A 12,625-nucleotide genomic window follows, 5' to 3' on the forward strand; every position below is an offset into this window, starting at 1 on the left:
AGCAAGTTTGGCCACCCCTGGACTGGAGTAACCCAGAGAAATGAATCTATCCTCGCTAAAGCAAAACTTCCATGTCCGGAGGCAATATACCTCCAAGCGGCAGGCATTGAGCGATATGCAACTGGAAAGGACAGCTGGCATCAGGGCCTGCTTCTGAGCTTCTCAGCAGCATAAAACCAATTACGGCCAGTGGGCATACTGGTTAAAGCGCTAGGGTTGGGGAGAACTGAGTTCAAATCCGCCCTTCACTTATGAAGCTTGGCAGTTGTCTTTGGGCCAGCCATGGTCTGTCTGCCTAATCTATCCCACAAGGGTGTTGTAAGGACAAAATGGCGGAAGGAAGAATCACATATGATACTGCAGTGTCATACTGAGCTAGTGTGCTGTAGTGATTGCAGTGAAGGACTAGGATCTCGGCGATCCAGGTTCAAATCCCCTGGGCTTTTTCTGTGGCAGGAACTCTTTTGCATATTAGGCCACCCCCCCCTCCGATGCAGCCAATCCTCCAAGACCTTACAGTAGACCCTGGACTAAGAGCCCTGTAAACTCTTGGAGGATTGGCTACATAAGAGGGGTGTGGCCTTGTATGCAAAGGAGCTCCTGGTACAAAAAAAAAAAAAGCCCTGTGAATCCCCATTCTGGCATGGAAGCGATCTGGGTCCGCTTGAGCCAGTCACATCCTCTTGGCCTGACCTCATCTACCTCACAAGGCTGTTGTGAGGATAAATGCTTTGGATCCCCACTAGGAAGAAAAGCAGGGCATCGATGAAGTAAATAAATACAAGTGAACTGCTTGGCGGAAGGGTGGGCTAAAAACACAATGAAGAAATCAACGAAAATCAGTCTAGCCTCTGTCAGAAGCAGGACACCGGGCCCGCAGTCCAACACAGTAAGGGCTTGTGCATCCTTGGCTCCACAGGGAGGAAGGGGGCCACCCTCTGCCCCCCCTGTTCCGGTTCCATTCACGGGCTACGCCAGGAGCAAGATTCCAGGCCTCCTCCTCTACCTTAAGGATCCGGGAAGGTTTTTTTGGCAAGCGAAGGGGGGCTCAGAAAGCTTCCTTCGAGCTTAGCCAAGCCCTCTCTGGGCCTCCACCCTGTTTTGTGGGCCAGAGACAAGCCCGGGATTAGGAGGGGCCACCATCTGAACCCAATTATAGGGCCATTTCCCAAAGCCCCAGGCTCCACTGGCAGGGACCCCCGTTGTCAAGGAAACGGGGCCTGGGCCAAGGACGAAAGGGAAAATGGCAGTGTTGCAAGGGAGATAGTTGAAACCGTATGTGAGAGGCGGGCAAGAGACGTGCCCCCCCCCCCTTGCCGCCACGCCTCCCCGCCCCCTCCACCACGGATGGAAGGGCTTGGACCAAGGCCAGTCTGGAAGGGCTGGATGCAGCGGGATCCCGAGGCCTACTTTGCTTCCCCATCTGGATTTCATTCGAACCAGACACCGCCTGCCCAGAGACGGTTTGACCTTTCTCTCTGGAAACGAACCCAGTTTCCTACCTTCGCCTCTGGGGCTGCCAGCTCCCTCCAAGAATCGGTCTCGGCCAGAATGTGGATTTATTCGGGCCCTACGGATGCGTTTGGAAGAACGTGTCCTCTTCCCCAAGTAACGGGGGCCATGAACGTTCCCACTGTGGATGCCGAGATGGGGCTGGAGTCATAAATCAGATCACAAAAAAGCAGGGCGCCCCTCTGGGCCGTCTATTTTTCAAATATGTGTGTCACGCAAACCACACTTTTCTATTTTGGAAAGCCAGGCTTCGAATACCAGATGCGACCTTTTGTGTTTTAAGCTCTTCCGAGGGGACCACTTCTGAGAAAACAGATTTCGACTCGTGGAAGCTTGTGTCCCCACAAATGTTGTTTTTTAAAGGTTACTTTTGCTCCAACAGCCTGTCCTTCTGGAAATTTCTCTGAATTAATATATTTGATTTTCAGGAGGTGGAGTCAGCTTTTGGGGAAGATAGCAAAAAAAAAAAAAATAAGAACAACAACTGCCTGAGAGAAATGCAAGAAAAGAGAAGTGTTTTGGATAGTCAGAACTGATGAGAAGAAAGGAAAGAACCAAATTATGCCTTTGGTGCTAGTCCTTAAGAACACACCATCTATCATTAAAAAACATAGTTGTCACAAGAGGTTACCCTATTACCAAACCTGTTAGACTACCACAGATTTTGGCCAGCAATAACCAAGGGTACCTCCTAGCAATGCTCTCCCTAAGGTGTGGAGTCTTGTGAGCAAAAATTCTACTTTGTGAGCTACTGGCGTTAAAGTTGTGAGCTAAGACAAAAATGCGTGAGCTGGAAGCTAAAAACCTGTGAGCTGGCTCACACTAACTCAGCTTAAAGGGAACACTGCCTCCTAACCTGCCTCATCCTCCTTGTGTGTATTAATGAAGTAACCACAACCCAGTTTTGACTGTCCAGGAACTCGTGTTTTAAAAGGCTCACAGGCCTGCGGTATCTTAAAAATAAACCGCTTTTCTATTCCATCCTAAAATTTCACGGACTAGAACCCATTTTGCCAGATACAATCTTCAAGTGCACATTGCATCACCTGTGGCCTACCTCAGGTGAAGCAATGTGCACTTGAAGATTGTATTTGGCAAAATGAGTTCTAGGCAAAAAAACGCACTCTACCTGAAGTTCATTACTGGTTCTCCAGCCGTCTTTACTCCGCCCATCTATGTTTTTCTAGGTTACTCGAGTTAGCAGGGCGGGGAATCATCTTCCTAACTATGGAAGAACACTGTTCCTCTTTGCTCACAGTTCTTCACACACATACGCACATCAGCTTCACAAAAGACCTACGAGGCAGGCCAAATCTCCGTTCACAATCGACAAGGCCAGGGTTAGAGGATTGTGGTTTAACCTTGTGCAAGTGCAGAGCTGCGACTCTTTTTCCCCCCTGGATCCTCACTCCAACACAAACCTACATCGCCTCTATTTTTGGTTACTTTTAAAAAATGTATCATTATTATATAGCAGGGGTGGCCAAACTGTGGCTCTTTTACACATATTATGTGGCTCTCAAAGCCCCCACCGCCCTGTTGGCCGGCTTGGAGAAGGCATTTCTCTCTTTAAAACACTTCTCCAAGCCTAGCCAGCCAGGGTCTTGGAGAATGCATTTAAAGTTGCTTTCTTCCCACCTCTCCCTTCCTTCCTTCCTTCCTTCCGGCTCTCAAACATCTGACGTTCTTGTCTTTAGGCTCTCAAACATCTGATGTTTATTCTCTGTGGCTCTTACATTAAGTAAGTTTGGCCACCTCTGCGATATAGCATAAAGATAGTCAGTTATCAATCCTGGGGAAGCCAAAGCTACAATTTACCTTCTGCATGAAGTTCTGTGGGTTCCATAAACTTGCAAACACAAACTTTGGTCAACACGCGAAACTCATGTAAACTGGACTGGGTTACAAGATTTTGAAAAAGAAACGAAAAAAGATCTATTTCCCGACTATTTGAAACAAGTGATCACTATGACAAATCTCTCCTATTGTTTAAACTGTGGCAATTGCTACTAACTAGGAACATTCCTAAATCTTCCAACCCCCCAAAAGGGGGCATTTTCATCATTTTTTTTAAAGAACTCAAAAGAAGGCAAACACCAAAAAAAAGGACATCTGGTAACCCTAAAACTGCATCTTTCTCCCATGTGCTGTTAAAGGCACCATGAGAAGAAGCAAGCCGCTCTTACAACCTGAGGGACCGCCTTTCCCCACGTTTCCCGGAGAGCACTTCGGTGCATATCACAAAATCTACTTACAATCTCTGGCCCTAAGGAGGACAGGCTCATGTCAACTAGAGCCAGAGCCTTCTCTGTAGTGGCCCCAAGCTGGTGGAATGAGTTGCCAGAAGAGGTCAGGGCCCTGCGAGAGCCCATACAGTTCTGTAGGGCCTGTAAGATGGCACTCTTCCACCAGGCATTTGTGAACTAGGCTGTTGGCCACTACAGTTTATAGCAACATGTGAACCACCACCAACAATCTCCTGTACAGCAGCTGCAGAGAGGAGAACTTAAGATCTGCTATGCAGAGAATTATAAAATTGGAAAATGTAAGATCATGGCACTGAAACATTTTTTTTAAAATGTATTTTATGTCTCTTTTACTCTATGTTTGATGGTTTTAATGCTATACTATTATGTTGAATCACGCACACGCATGTCTGTGTGAGCCGCCCTGAGCCCGCCTCGGCGGGGAGGGCGGGATAAAAGTGGAATTAAATAAATAAATAAACAACCAACCTTTTTGCGAATATTCTTATCAACTCTTGTGGCTGGTTTTACGATCCTTAGTCACAGACAACCCTCTCTTCCCTCCCCCCCCCCCCATGCACTGCAGAATGGTGGAATCTTTCATGCCATCTCCCACCCACCCCTCATCCTAAAAAGGGGGGGCTATCTCACACACATGCTTTCTTGAAAGAGAGACTCTCCATCCCCCTCCTTTCAGAATAACTTAAAACAGAGCCCCGTCCCAGCCGAAAAATAAGCCCCCCCCCCCAAGGCAAAGCCCCTCACCTTCCAAGGGGACCTCCATGGCAGGGGATTCCTTCTCCTCTTCTCCAAAAATCAGCTTAAATTCCAAATCTTCATCTTCACAGTTTGAAGCCCCCATTTTTTCTGGGGGAGGGGGGGGGGAATGCAGTCAAGAAGGGGGGGGGGAGCAAATAATTCTTTTACCCCCTTATTCCAGGATGAAGAGCAAGCCGGGGAGGGGGGACTTCTCCCCAGATTCCCCCCTTCTAACTCAATGCCTCTTTCTGCCTTCCACTTTTCCCCCCTCCTCTCTTTACTAATTTTTTTTTTAAAACCCAAACTTTCCCAAACAAACTTTTCCCTCTCCTCCAAACGCCCCCCTCCCGCTCCCCCTCTCCCTGCTGATTGGCTGTCGCAAAAGGCCAAGCCCTGCCCCTATGTCACACGAAGACACACCCACCCAGAAGGGGGGAAAGAACGGGGGCTCCTGGGCGGTTCCATTTTCCCCCGCGCCCCCAGGAAGGAACCTCGGTCCCTCCCGTTTCTCCCAAATGGAACAATCTACTTGAAGCCCATTGGAAGCCTGCCTAAGGAGACCCGCCTCCCCTTGGTCTGCCTGCTCGGGAGGGTTGGCCACGCCCAGGCAGGCGCTTAAAGGCGCGGGGCGCAAATGGCAAATAATAATAATAGATGGATAATGGCCGTGCGCGCTGCAAGAGCCACGTGAATGCCGGCATTACGCACGCTGCCATTTAGGGCAAGGAGGAGTGGGGCAGCCCAGCCATACGACAAATGCGTGGGGGCGGGAGATGGTGCAATTCGGCAGCTCTTAGGGGGAGCGGAGGCTGCTTTAGCAGGAGGGATGCTCTAGACCCGGGGTGCCCAAATTTGCTTAACGCAAGAGCCCCATAAGAGTAAACATCAGATGTTTGAGAGCCACAAGATGTGAGCGTCAGATGCTTGAGGGAAGGAAGGAAGAGAAGGGAGAGGTGGAAAGAAAGCAACTTTACCTTTAAATGCATTCTCCAAGCTGCTGGTTTGGGGAAATTTGGAGAAGTGATTGAAAAGAAACAACTATCTTTTCTGAGCCAGACAATGGCCACGCAATATATGTGAAAGAGCCACATGTGGCCCCTGAGCCCAAGTTTGGCCACCCCTGCTGTAGACTTCAGCAGGTTAATTTGCAGGAAAGGGAGATGCCGCTTCAAGATGTCTGGAAGTGACACTACCTCTGGCCAGGGCACGCCAGCGGGCAGGAATGAGGTATTAATTAGTTTCCTTGTTTCTTTTAACCACGCTTAATTCTTTTTTAATGCCGCCCTGGTGATGTTTGGCAACAGTTATTATTTTTATTTTGTTCTGTGCCAATTGCTAGGGAGGGCAAAGGGCAACACCATTTGGGGAGGAGGCACCAAGTTTATTTTATTATGTCTTTAAAAAAAAATAAATCCCCCTTTTCTCCTTGACTAGGGGGATCCCCGAGTGGCTTTTCATATTGTTCCCCGTTCCTTTGCTCAATTCCCACGACGACCCTTTGAGGGTCAATTCAGGCGAGCAGGCAGAGCATCTGTTTGGGAAGCAGAAGGTCCCAGGTTCAATCCCCGGCATCTCCAACTAAAAGGGTCCAAGCAAATAGGCGTGGAAAACCTCAGCATGAGACCCTGGAGAGCCGCTGCCAGTCAGGTGAGGGACGGTGGCTCAGTGGTAGAGCATCTGCTTGGTAAGCAGAAGGTCCCAGGTTCAATTTCCAGCATCTCCAAGTAAAAAGGGTCCAGGCAAGTAGGCGTGAAAAACCTCAGCTTGAGATCCTGGAGAGCGGCTGCCAGTCTGAGTAGACAAGACTGACTTGGATGGACCAAGATTCCGTATAAGGCAGCTTCATATGTTAGTCTGAAGCAAGAGAACAGGGTTGATAGGTCTGTGTTGGGAAATCCCTGGAGACTTAGAGGCTGGATCTGGGAGAGGGTGGGGTTTAGGGTGGGGCCTCAGCATGGGACAATGCCAGGGGTGTCAAACTCATTTGTTGAGAGGGCTGGATCTGACATAAATGAGATCTTGTTGGGCTGGGCCATGTCGGGTTGGGCCATGTGTATACCCATTTAAGATTAGGTAGCAGAGATATACATTTTATAAAGAACACAGACAAACACTTTTTTTTTTAAACTGAAAACATGCTTAAAATGTTAGCACTCATTGGTCTTAAAGATGCTTTCTTTGTATTTCTCCCATGGGAACCAGGGAACTGGGCAAAGGAAGCTCTGGCTCTTTCTTTCCTTCCCCAGGGGGCTGGGAGGGGGAGCCTCAGCCAATAGAAGGAAGAGAGTCTTGGCTCAGTAGCTCTGCTGTGCAATTGAGAGAGCCTGTCAAAGCAAGCTGTTCCTCCCCAAAGGAGGAGCCTCAGTCAATGGAGAAAACAGAGGCTTTGCTCTGTAGTTCCTGTGTGATTGAGCAAGCCTTGCAAAGCAAGCTCTTATGCAGAAGGAAGCAAGAGAGAGGGAGAAGGAAGCAGATGACAGCCAGTTGCTCAGGGCCTGATTGGAGCCCTCCAGGGCCTGATTCGACCCTCGAACTGGATGTTTGACTCCCCTGCCATAGAGTCCACCCTTCAAAGCAGCCATCTTCTCCAAAGGAAAATGCCAATGAAAATCACCAGATAATAATAATACTTTCACACATCTAGTGTGTATGCATACTCTATTGAGTCAACAAACATGCATCAGCATTAATAATAATCATCACATGTCACTGGTAACCACTCAAAAGTGGAATACAGGGTACTTCACACTCCCCCCAAAAAGTCTACTTCGCAATGGGTGCCGTTGGTTGTGTTTCAGCAAAAAGCTTTCCTGTTGTTATTGCTTCTGGAGCCACAGTAAATATAATTCGAACAGGGATCAATGCATGCCAATTGCAATCTCTGTTTCCTGAAACAGAGATTGCAATTGACATGTGTAGCAGTCCAGTGGCACCTCGAAGACCCACCCACTTTGGTGTCTGGCCTAAGCTTTTGTGTGCATGCATACTTCAGAAGTACCCAGAATTAAAGGTGTTGGTCTTAAAGGTGTCACTGAACTTTGACCTTTGAGGGTAAGTGAGGCTGAGAGATGGTAAGAGCCCTTAGGTCACCTGGCAGACTTTTCAGTGGTGGAGCAAGGGACTCAAAGGTGGTCATCCCAGGTCATCCCACACTCCAGCCACTTACCACACCAGTTGCGAGAGCCAGTTTGGTGAGGTTAAATGTGCAGACTCTTATCTGGGAGAACCGGATGTGATTCCCCACTCCTCCACTTGCAGCTGCTGGGATGGCCTTGAGTCAGCCATAGCTCTCGCAGGAGTTGTCCATGAAAGGACAGCTGCTGCGAGAGGCCTCTCAGCCCCACCCACCTCACAGGGTGTCTGTTGGGGGAGAAGATTTTGGAGACTGTAAGCTGCTCTGAGTCTGATTCAAAGGTAAGGGCAAGGTATAAATCTACAATCTTCTTCTTCCCCATGGGATCTAAGTCACTCCACAATGTTTAAACCCAATGTTCTATGCTTTGGCTGCAGTCTTTTCGTAGAAGGGACCTTTCCCAACACAAATATCCAGAGTAAACGGGCTACAAAGCTTCTTGTCATCCAAGTCCCAAATGAGATCAAATGCCTAATTATTGACTAATTTTATCAAGGAGGAATAGGGCTGCTGGGTCTGAAGAAATATCTGGGGACTTTGGGGGTGGAGCAAGGAGACTTTGGGGGTGGAGCTGGGAGACTCTGGGGGTGGAGCTGGGAGACTCTGGGGGTGGAGCCGGGAGACTCTGGGGGTGGAGCCGGGAGACTTTGGGGGTGGAGCTGGGAGCAAGGGGGTGAAAAGCATGATTGAACTCTAAAGGAAATTCTGGCAATTACATTTAAAAGGACTGCATGCCTTTAAAATGCCTTCCCTCCATTGGGAATAATGAAGGACAGGGGCACCTTCTTTGGGGGCTCATAGCATTGGACCCCCTGGTCCAGTATTTTTGAAACTGGGGGGGGGGAGGGGGGTGATTTGAAGAAGAAGATTGCAGATTTATACCCCGCCCTTCTGAATCAGAGACTTAGGGCGGCTTACAATCTCCTATTCCCTCCCCACAACAGACACCCTGTGAGGTGGGTGGGGCTGAGAGGGCTCTCACAGCAGCTGCCTTTTCAAGGACAGCTCTGGGAAAGCTATGGCTGACCCAAGGCCATTCCAGCAGGTGCAAGTGGAGGAGTAGGGAATCAAACCCGGTTTTCCCTGATAAGAATTTGCACACTTGACCACTACACCAAAATGGCTTGAGGAGAATTTGGTGCCTCTACCTCAAAAAAACAGCCCCCTCAGAGCCCCAGATACCTGCGGATCAATTCTCCATTATACCCTATGGGAATTGGTCTCCATAGAGTATAATGGAGTGCCCAGCAGACATTTCCCTCCCCCCCTCTGCTTGCTGATGACCCTGAAGCGGGAGGAGGACCTCCAAACAGGGGATTCCCTGCCCCCACCTGGGGATTGGCAACCCTAAAGAGGAAGCTGCCAGAGCCAGCTTGAACCTCCCACCCCAAGTTGTTCCTGCCCCCCCCCTCCCAGATTCCATCCAGTCCTCCCAAAAGCACAGCTGCTCACCTGTCTTGGCCTTTCGCTTTGTGGTGATTGTCGCTTTGCCCAAGTCACAAGCCGTAAGCAGTGTCACATTGCAACGGCTGGGGAGAGAGCTGTCCCCGTCATTAAAGCAAAGATCCCAGGTTATTAAGGGACATGAATGTTCTTTTGCCACATTCCTGTCCTGCTGATCCAAGGGGACATCCCATTAAGACACAGAAGCTCATGACACCGCCTAAGGAACTCTGAGTCACTTTCCTCTGGAACTGGGCTGCACAGACGCTCCCTTCAGGAAAAGACAAAAAAAATACTTTTCCCAGGTGATCTTTAGGCGTTACAAACCAGTTTTCCACACAAAATTGCATTTTAAAAAAAGAAATCACCTCCCGCCTTTCTCCCTAGTTGGGACTCAAAGCAGCTGAGAAAAATCGTTTTCCCATCCTGAATTCTCTCACTACAGGCCAGACTGATGTACCCAATGGGATTTGAACTTGGGTCTCCCAGGTTCTGAGTATGATGCTCTATCCCAAGAGTCCGCTGCCCTTTGGAGCCTGCAGGCATCTTTGTAATTCTGACTCTGTAGTGGGTGTTGCCCCAAAATGGCTGCTGCAGAAGGCGGAGCCAGCCCCAAAATGGCTGCCACAACTTACCTTCGGTCACAGAGTGTTGCTGTGGCAACTGCTGCTAAAGCAGTGAGGTTTTTTAAACAAATCTGCACTGCCAATCAAACCTCTCATGGCCAACCAGAAGCCTTTCTTGGCAAGAGCACTACACACTTCCTCACAGGGCTTTTTAAAATCAGGAGCACACAGGAACACAGTTCCAGCTGGCTTTGGGTCGGGGATATGGCCTAATATGCAAATGAGCTCCTGCTGGACTTTTGCGACCAAGAAAGAAGAAGAAGATGAAGAATATATTGGATTTATATCCCGCCCTCCACTCCAAAGAGTCTCAGAGCGGCTCACAATCTCCTTTACCTTCCTCCCCCACAACAGACACCCTTTGAGGTGGGTGGAGCTAACAGAGCTCTTACAGCAGCTGCCCTTTCAAGGACAACCACTGCCAGGGCTATGGCTAACCCAAGGCCTTTCCAGCAGGTGCAAGTGGAGGAGTGGGGAATCAAACCCGGTTCTCCCAGATAAGAGTCCACACACTTAACCACTACACCAAACTGGCATACAAAATAATGGTGATGTCAGGGGGTGTGACCTAATATGTAAATGAGTTTTGGCCGAGCTTTTTCTGCAAAAAAGCCCTGCTTCCTTGTAACATTTTGCGGGCACCACATTGGGGTGGGGGGTGGGGGCTTGCTCTATGCAGGATGCCCGACCAGTTTGTGTATCGACATCCTCAAGCAGGGCTGAAGCACAGGCTGGGGGCTAGAGGGGGAAAACGTCAGTGACCCCCCCTAGCCCCAGATTTCCAAAATGGGATGGGGCTCAAAGGATGGTATCCGATGGTTATTGCCACATCCAGGATAGGTCTGCCCAGGAGAAGGCACCTGGCAGCTTCCAGCCTCCAATAAGGAGTTGGGAGATGGACCTGCGTTCAAATCCTCGTCCATAAAAAGTTCCTGGGGCTGTGGCATTCTTTCTGTCTAACCTGCGTTGCAGGATTCCTGGGAGGATAGACGAGGGAAGAAAGAAGGTGTAGGCCAGCAGAGGGAAGAGGAATAAAAATGTAACAGAAAGGCTGCTTCTGAACCTGCAGACTATTCCAGAGGAGTAAGCTGTGTTAATCTGCTGCTGCAAAATAGTAGAGTCCACTAGCACCACTTAACACATTTTTATTGTAGTGTGAGCCTTCGAGAAACACAGCTCTCTGTGCATCTGACAAAGAGAGCTGTGTCTCTCGAAAGCTTGTGCTACAAAAAAATGTGTTATTCTTAAAGGTGCTACTGGACTCTACTCTATGGCAGATTCTTTGGGTCTGAACTTTCGATTACTGCCCCGCAGATAGGGTTGCCACGTCCAATTCAAGAAATATCTGGGGACTTTGGGGGTGGAGCCAGGAGCAAGGGTGTGGCAAGCATTATTGAACTCCAGAGGGAGTTCTGGCCATCATATTTAAAGGAACCGCACACCTTTTAAAAGTCTTCCCTCCACTGGAAATAATGAAGGATAGGGGCACCTTCTTTGAGGGCTCATAGAATTGGACCCCCTGGCCCAATCTTTTTGAAACTTGGAGGATCTTTTGGGGAGAGGATCTGGATCCTATGCTGCAAATTTGGTGCCTCTACTTCAAAAAATAGACACCCCAGAGCCCCAAACACCCACAGATCAATTCTCCATTATACCCTGTGGGAATCGGTCTCCGTAGGGAATAATGGAGTCCCCAGCAGACATTTCCCTCCCCTCCCCCGCTTTCTGATGACCCTGAAGCTGGGGGAGGGTCTCCAAATTGGGGGATCCCCTGCCCCCACCTGGGGATTGAGTAAACCAAAAGAGAATCACGGTAGTGAGTAGCAGAAAAGGCAAACACAAGGCTTTTGTTAGTTTCTGTGGTTGTTTGTTATTGTTTGAGGTTGGTAAGCAGGGAAGCCTTGTGCTTTTCTTTTCTGCTACCCACCTGGGGATTGCCAGCCTTACCTGCAGACCTTTAAGTTCTTGGTGGAAACGGGAGGCTTCCGTATTTGCCTGGGATCAATCCAACCTAGGATCTCACTTGCATATTAGGCCACACCCCCTGGCACCAAGTCAGCCGGAACTGCATTCCTGCCAGGGCTTTTCTTTGTAACAGGGACTCCTTTGCATATTAGGCCACACCCATCTGTTGTAGTAGGGTTGCCAATCCCCAGGTGGGGGCAGGAGATCCCCCAGTTTGGAGGCCCTCCCCCCGCTTCAGGGTCATCAGAAAGTGGGGGGGAGGGGAGGGAAATGTCTGCTGGGAACTCTGTTATTCCCTATGGAGATTTATTCCCATAGAAAATAATGGAGAATTGATCCGCGGGTATCTGGGGCTCTGGGGGGGGGGCTGTTTTTTGAGGTAGAGTCACCAAATTTTCAGTACAGCATCTAGTGCCTCTCCTCAAAATGTATCCCAAGTTTCAAAACGATTGGACCAGGGGGTCCAATTCTATGAGCCCCCCAAAAAGGTGCCCCTATCCTTCATTATTTCCTATGGAAGGAAGGAATTGAAAAGGTGTGCCGTCCCTTTAAATGTGATGGCCAGAACTCCCTTTGGAGTTCAATTATGCTTGTCACAGCCTTGATCTTGACTCCACCCCTAATGTCTCCTGGCTCCACCTCCAAAGTCTCCTGGCTCCACCCCCAAAGTCCCCAGATATTTCTTAAATTGGACTTGGCAACCCTATGTTGTAGCCAATCCTCCAAGAGCTTACAGGAGGCTCTGTACGAACAGCCTGGTAAGCTCTAGGAGGATTGGCTACATCATGGGGTGTGGCCTAATATGCAAAGGAGTTCCTGCTACAAAAAAAAAAGCCTGGCTCCTGCTCCTAGCATTTCCACTGATCACCAGACGACCGAAATCAGTACCCCTGCAGAAAATGGCTTCTTTGGAGGGTCGACTCTATGGCATTATGCCCTGC

General features: G+C 49.2%; 1 protein-coding gene across 1 annotated transcript in view; it reads right to left on the reverse strand.

The window, feature by feature from the left end:
- The window catches only part of NFATC4 (nuclear factor of activated T cells 4), a 37,446-nt gene extending 32,809 nt beyond the window's left edge, over window positions 1-4,637 (reverse strand). Inside the window, exon 1 of the mRNA XM_060256236.1 lies at window positions 4,524-4,637. Within this exon, the coding sequence (XP_060112219.1) occupies window positions 4,524-4,620 (97 nt within the window). The 5' untranslated portion in view covers window positions 4,621-4,637. The remainder of the gene's footprint in view (window positions 1-4,523) is intronic.
- Between the last annotated feature and the right edge of the window lie 7,988 nt (window positions 4,638-12,625).

The sequence above is a fragment of the Heteronotia binoei genome, chromosome 15 (assembly GCF_032191835.1).
Source record: "Heteronotia binoei isolate CCM8104 ecotype False Entrance Well chromosome 15, APGP_CSIRO_Hbin_v1, whole genome shotgun sequence".
Lineage (NCBI taxonomy): Eukaryota > Metazoa > Chordata > Lepidosauria > Squamata > Gekkonidae > Heteronotia > Heteronotia binoei.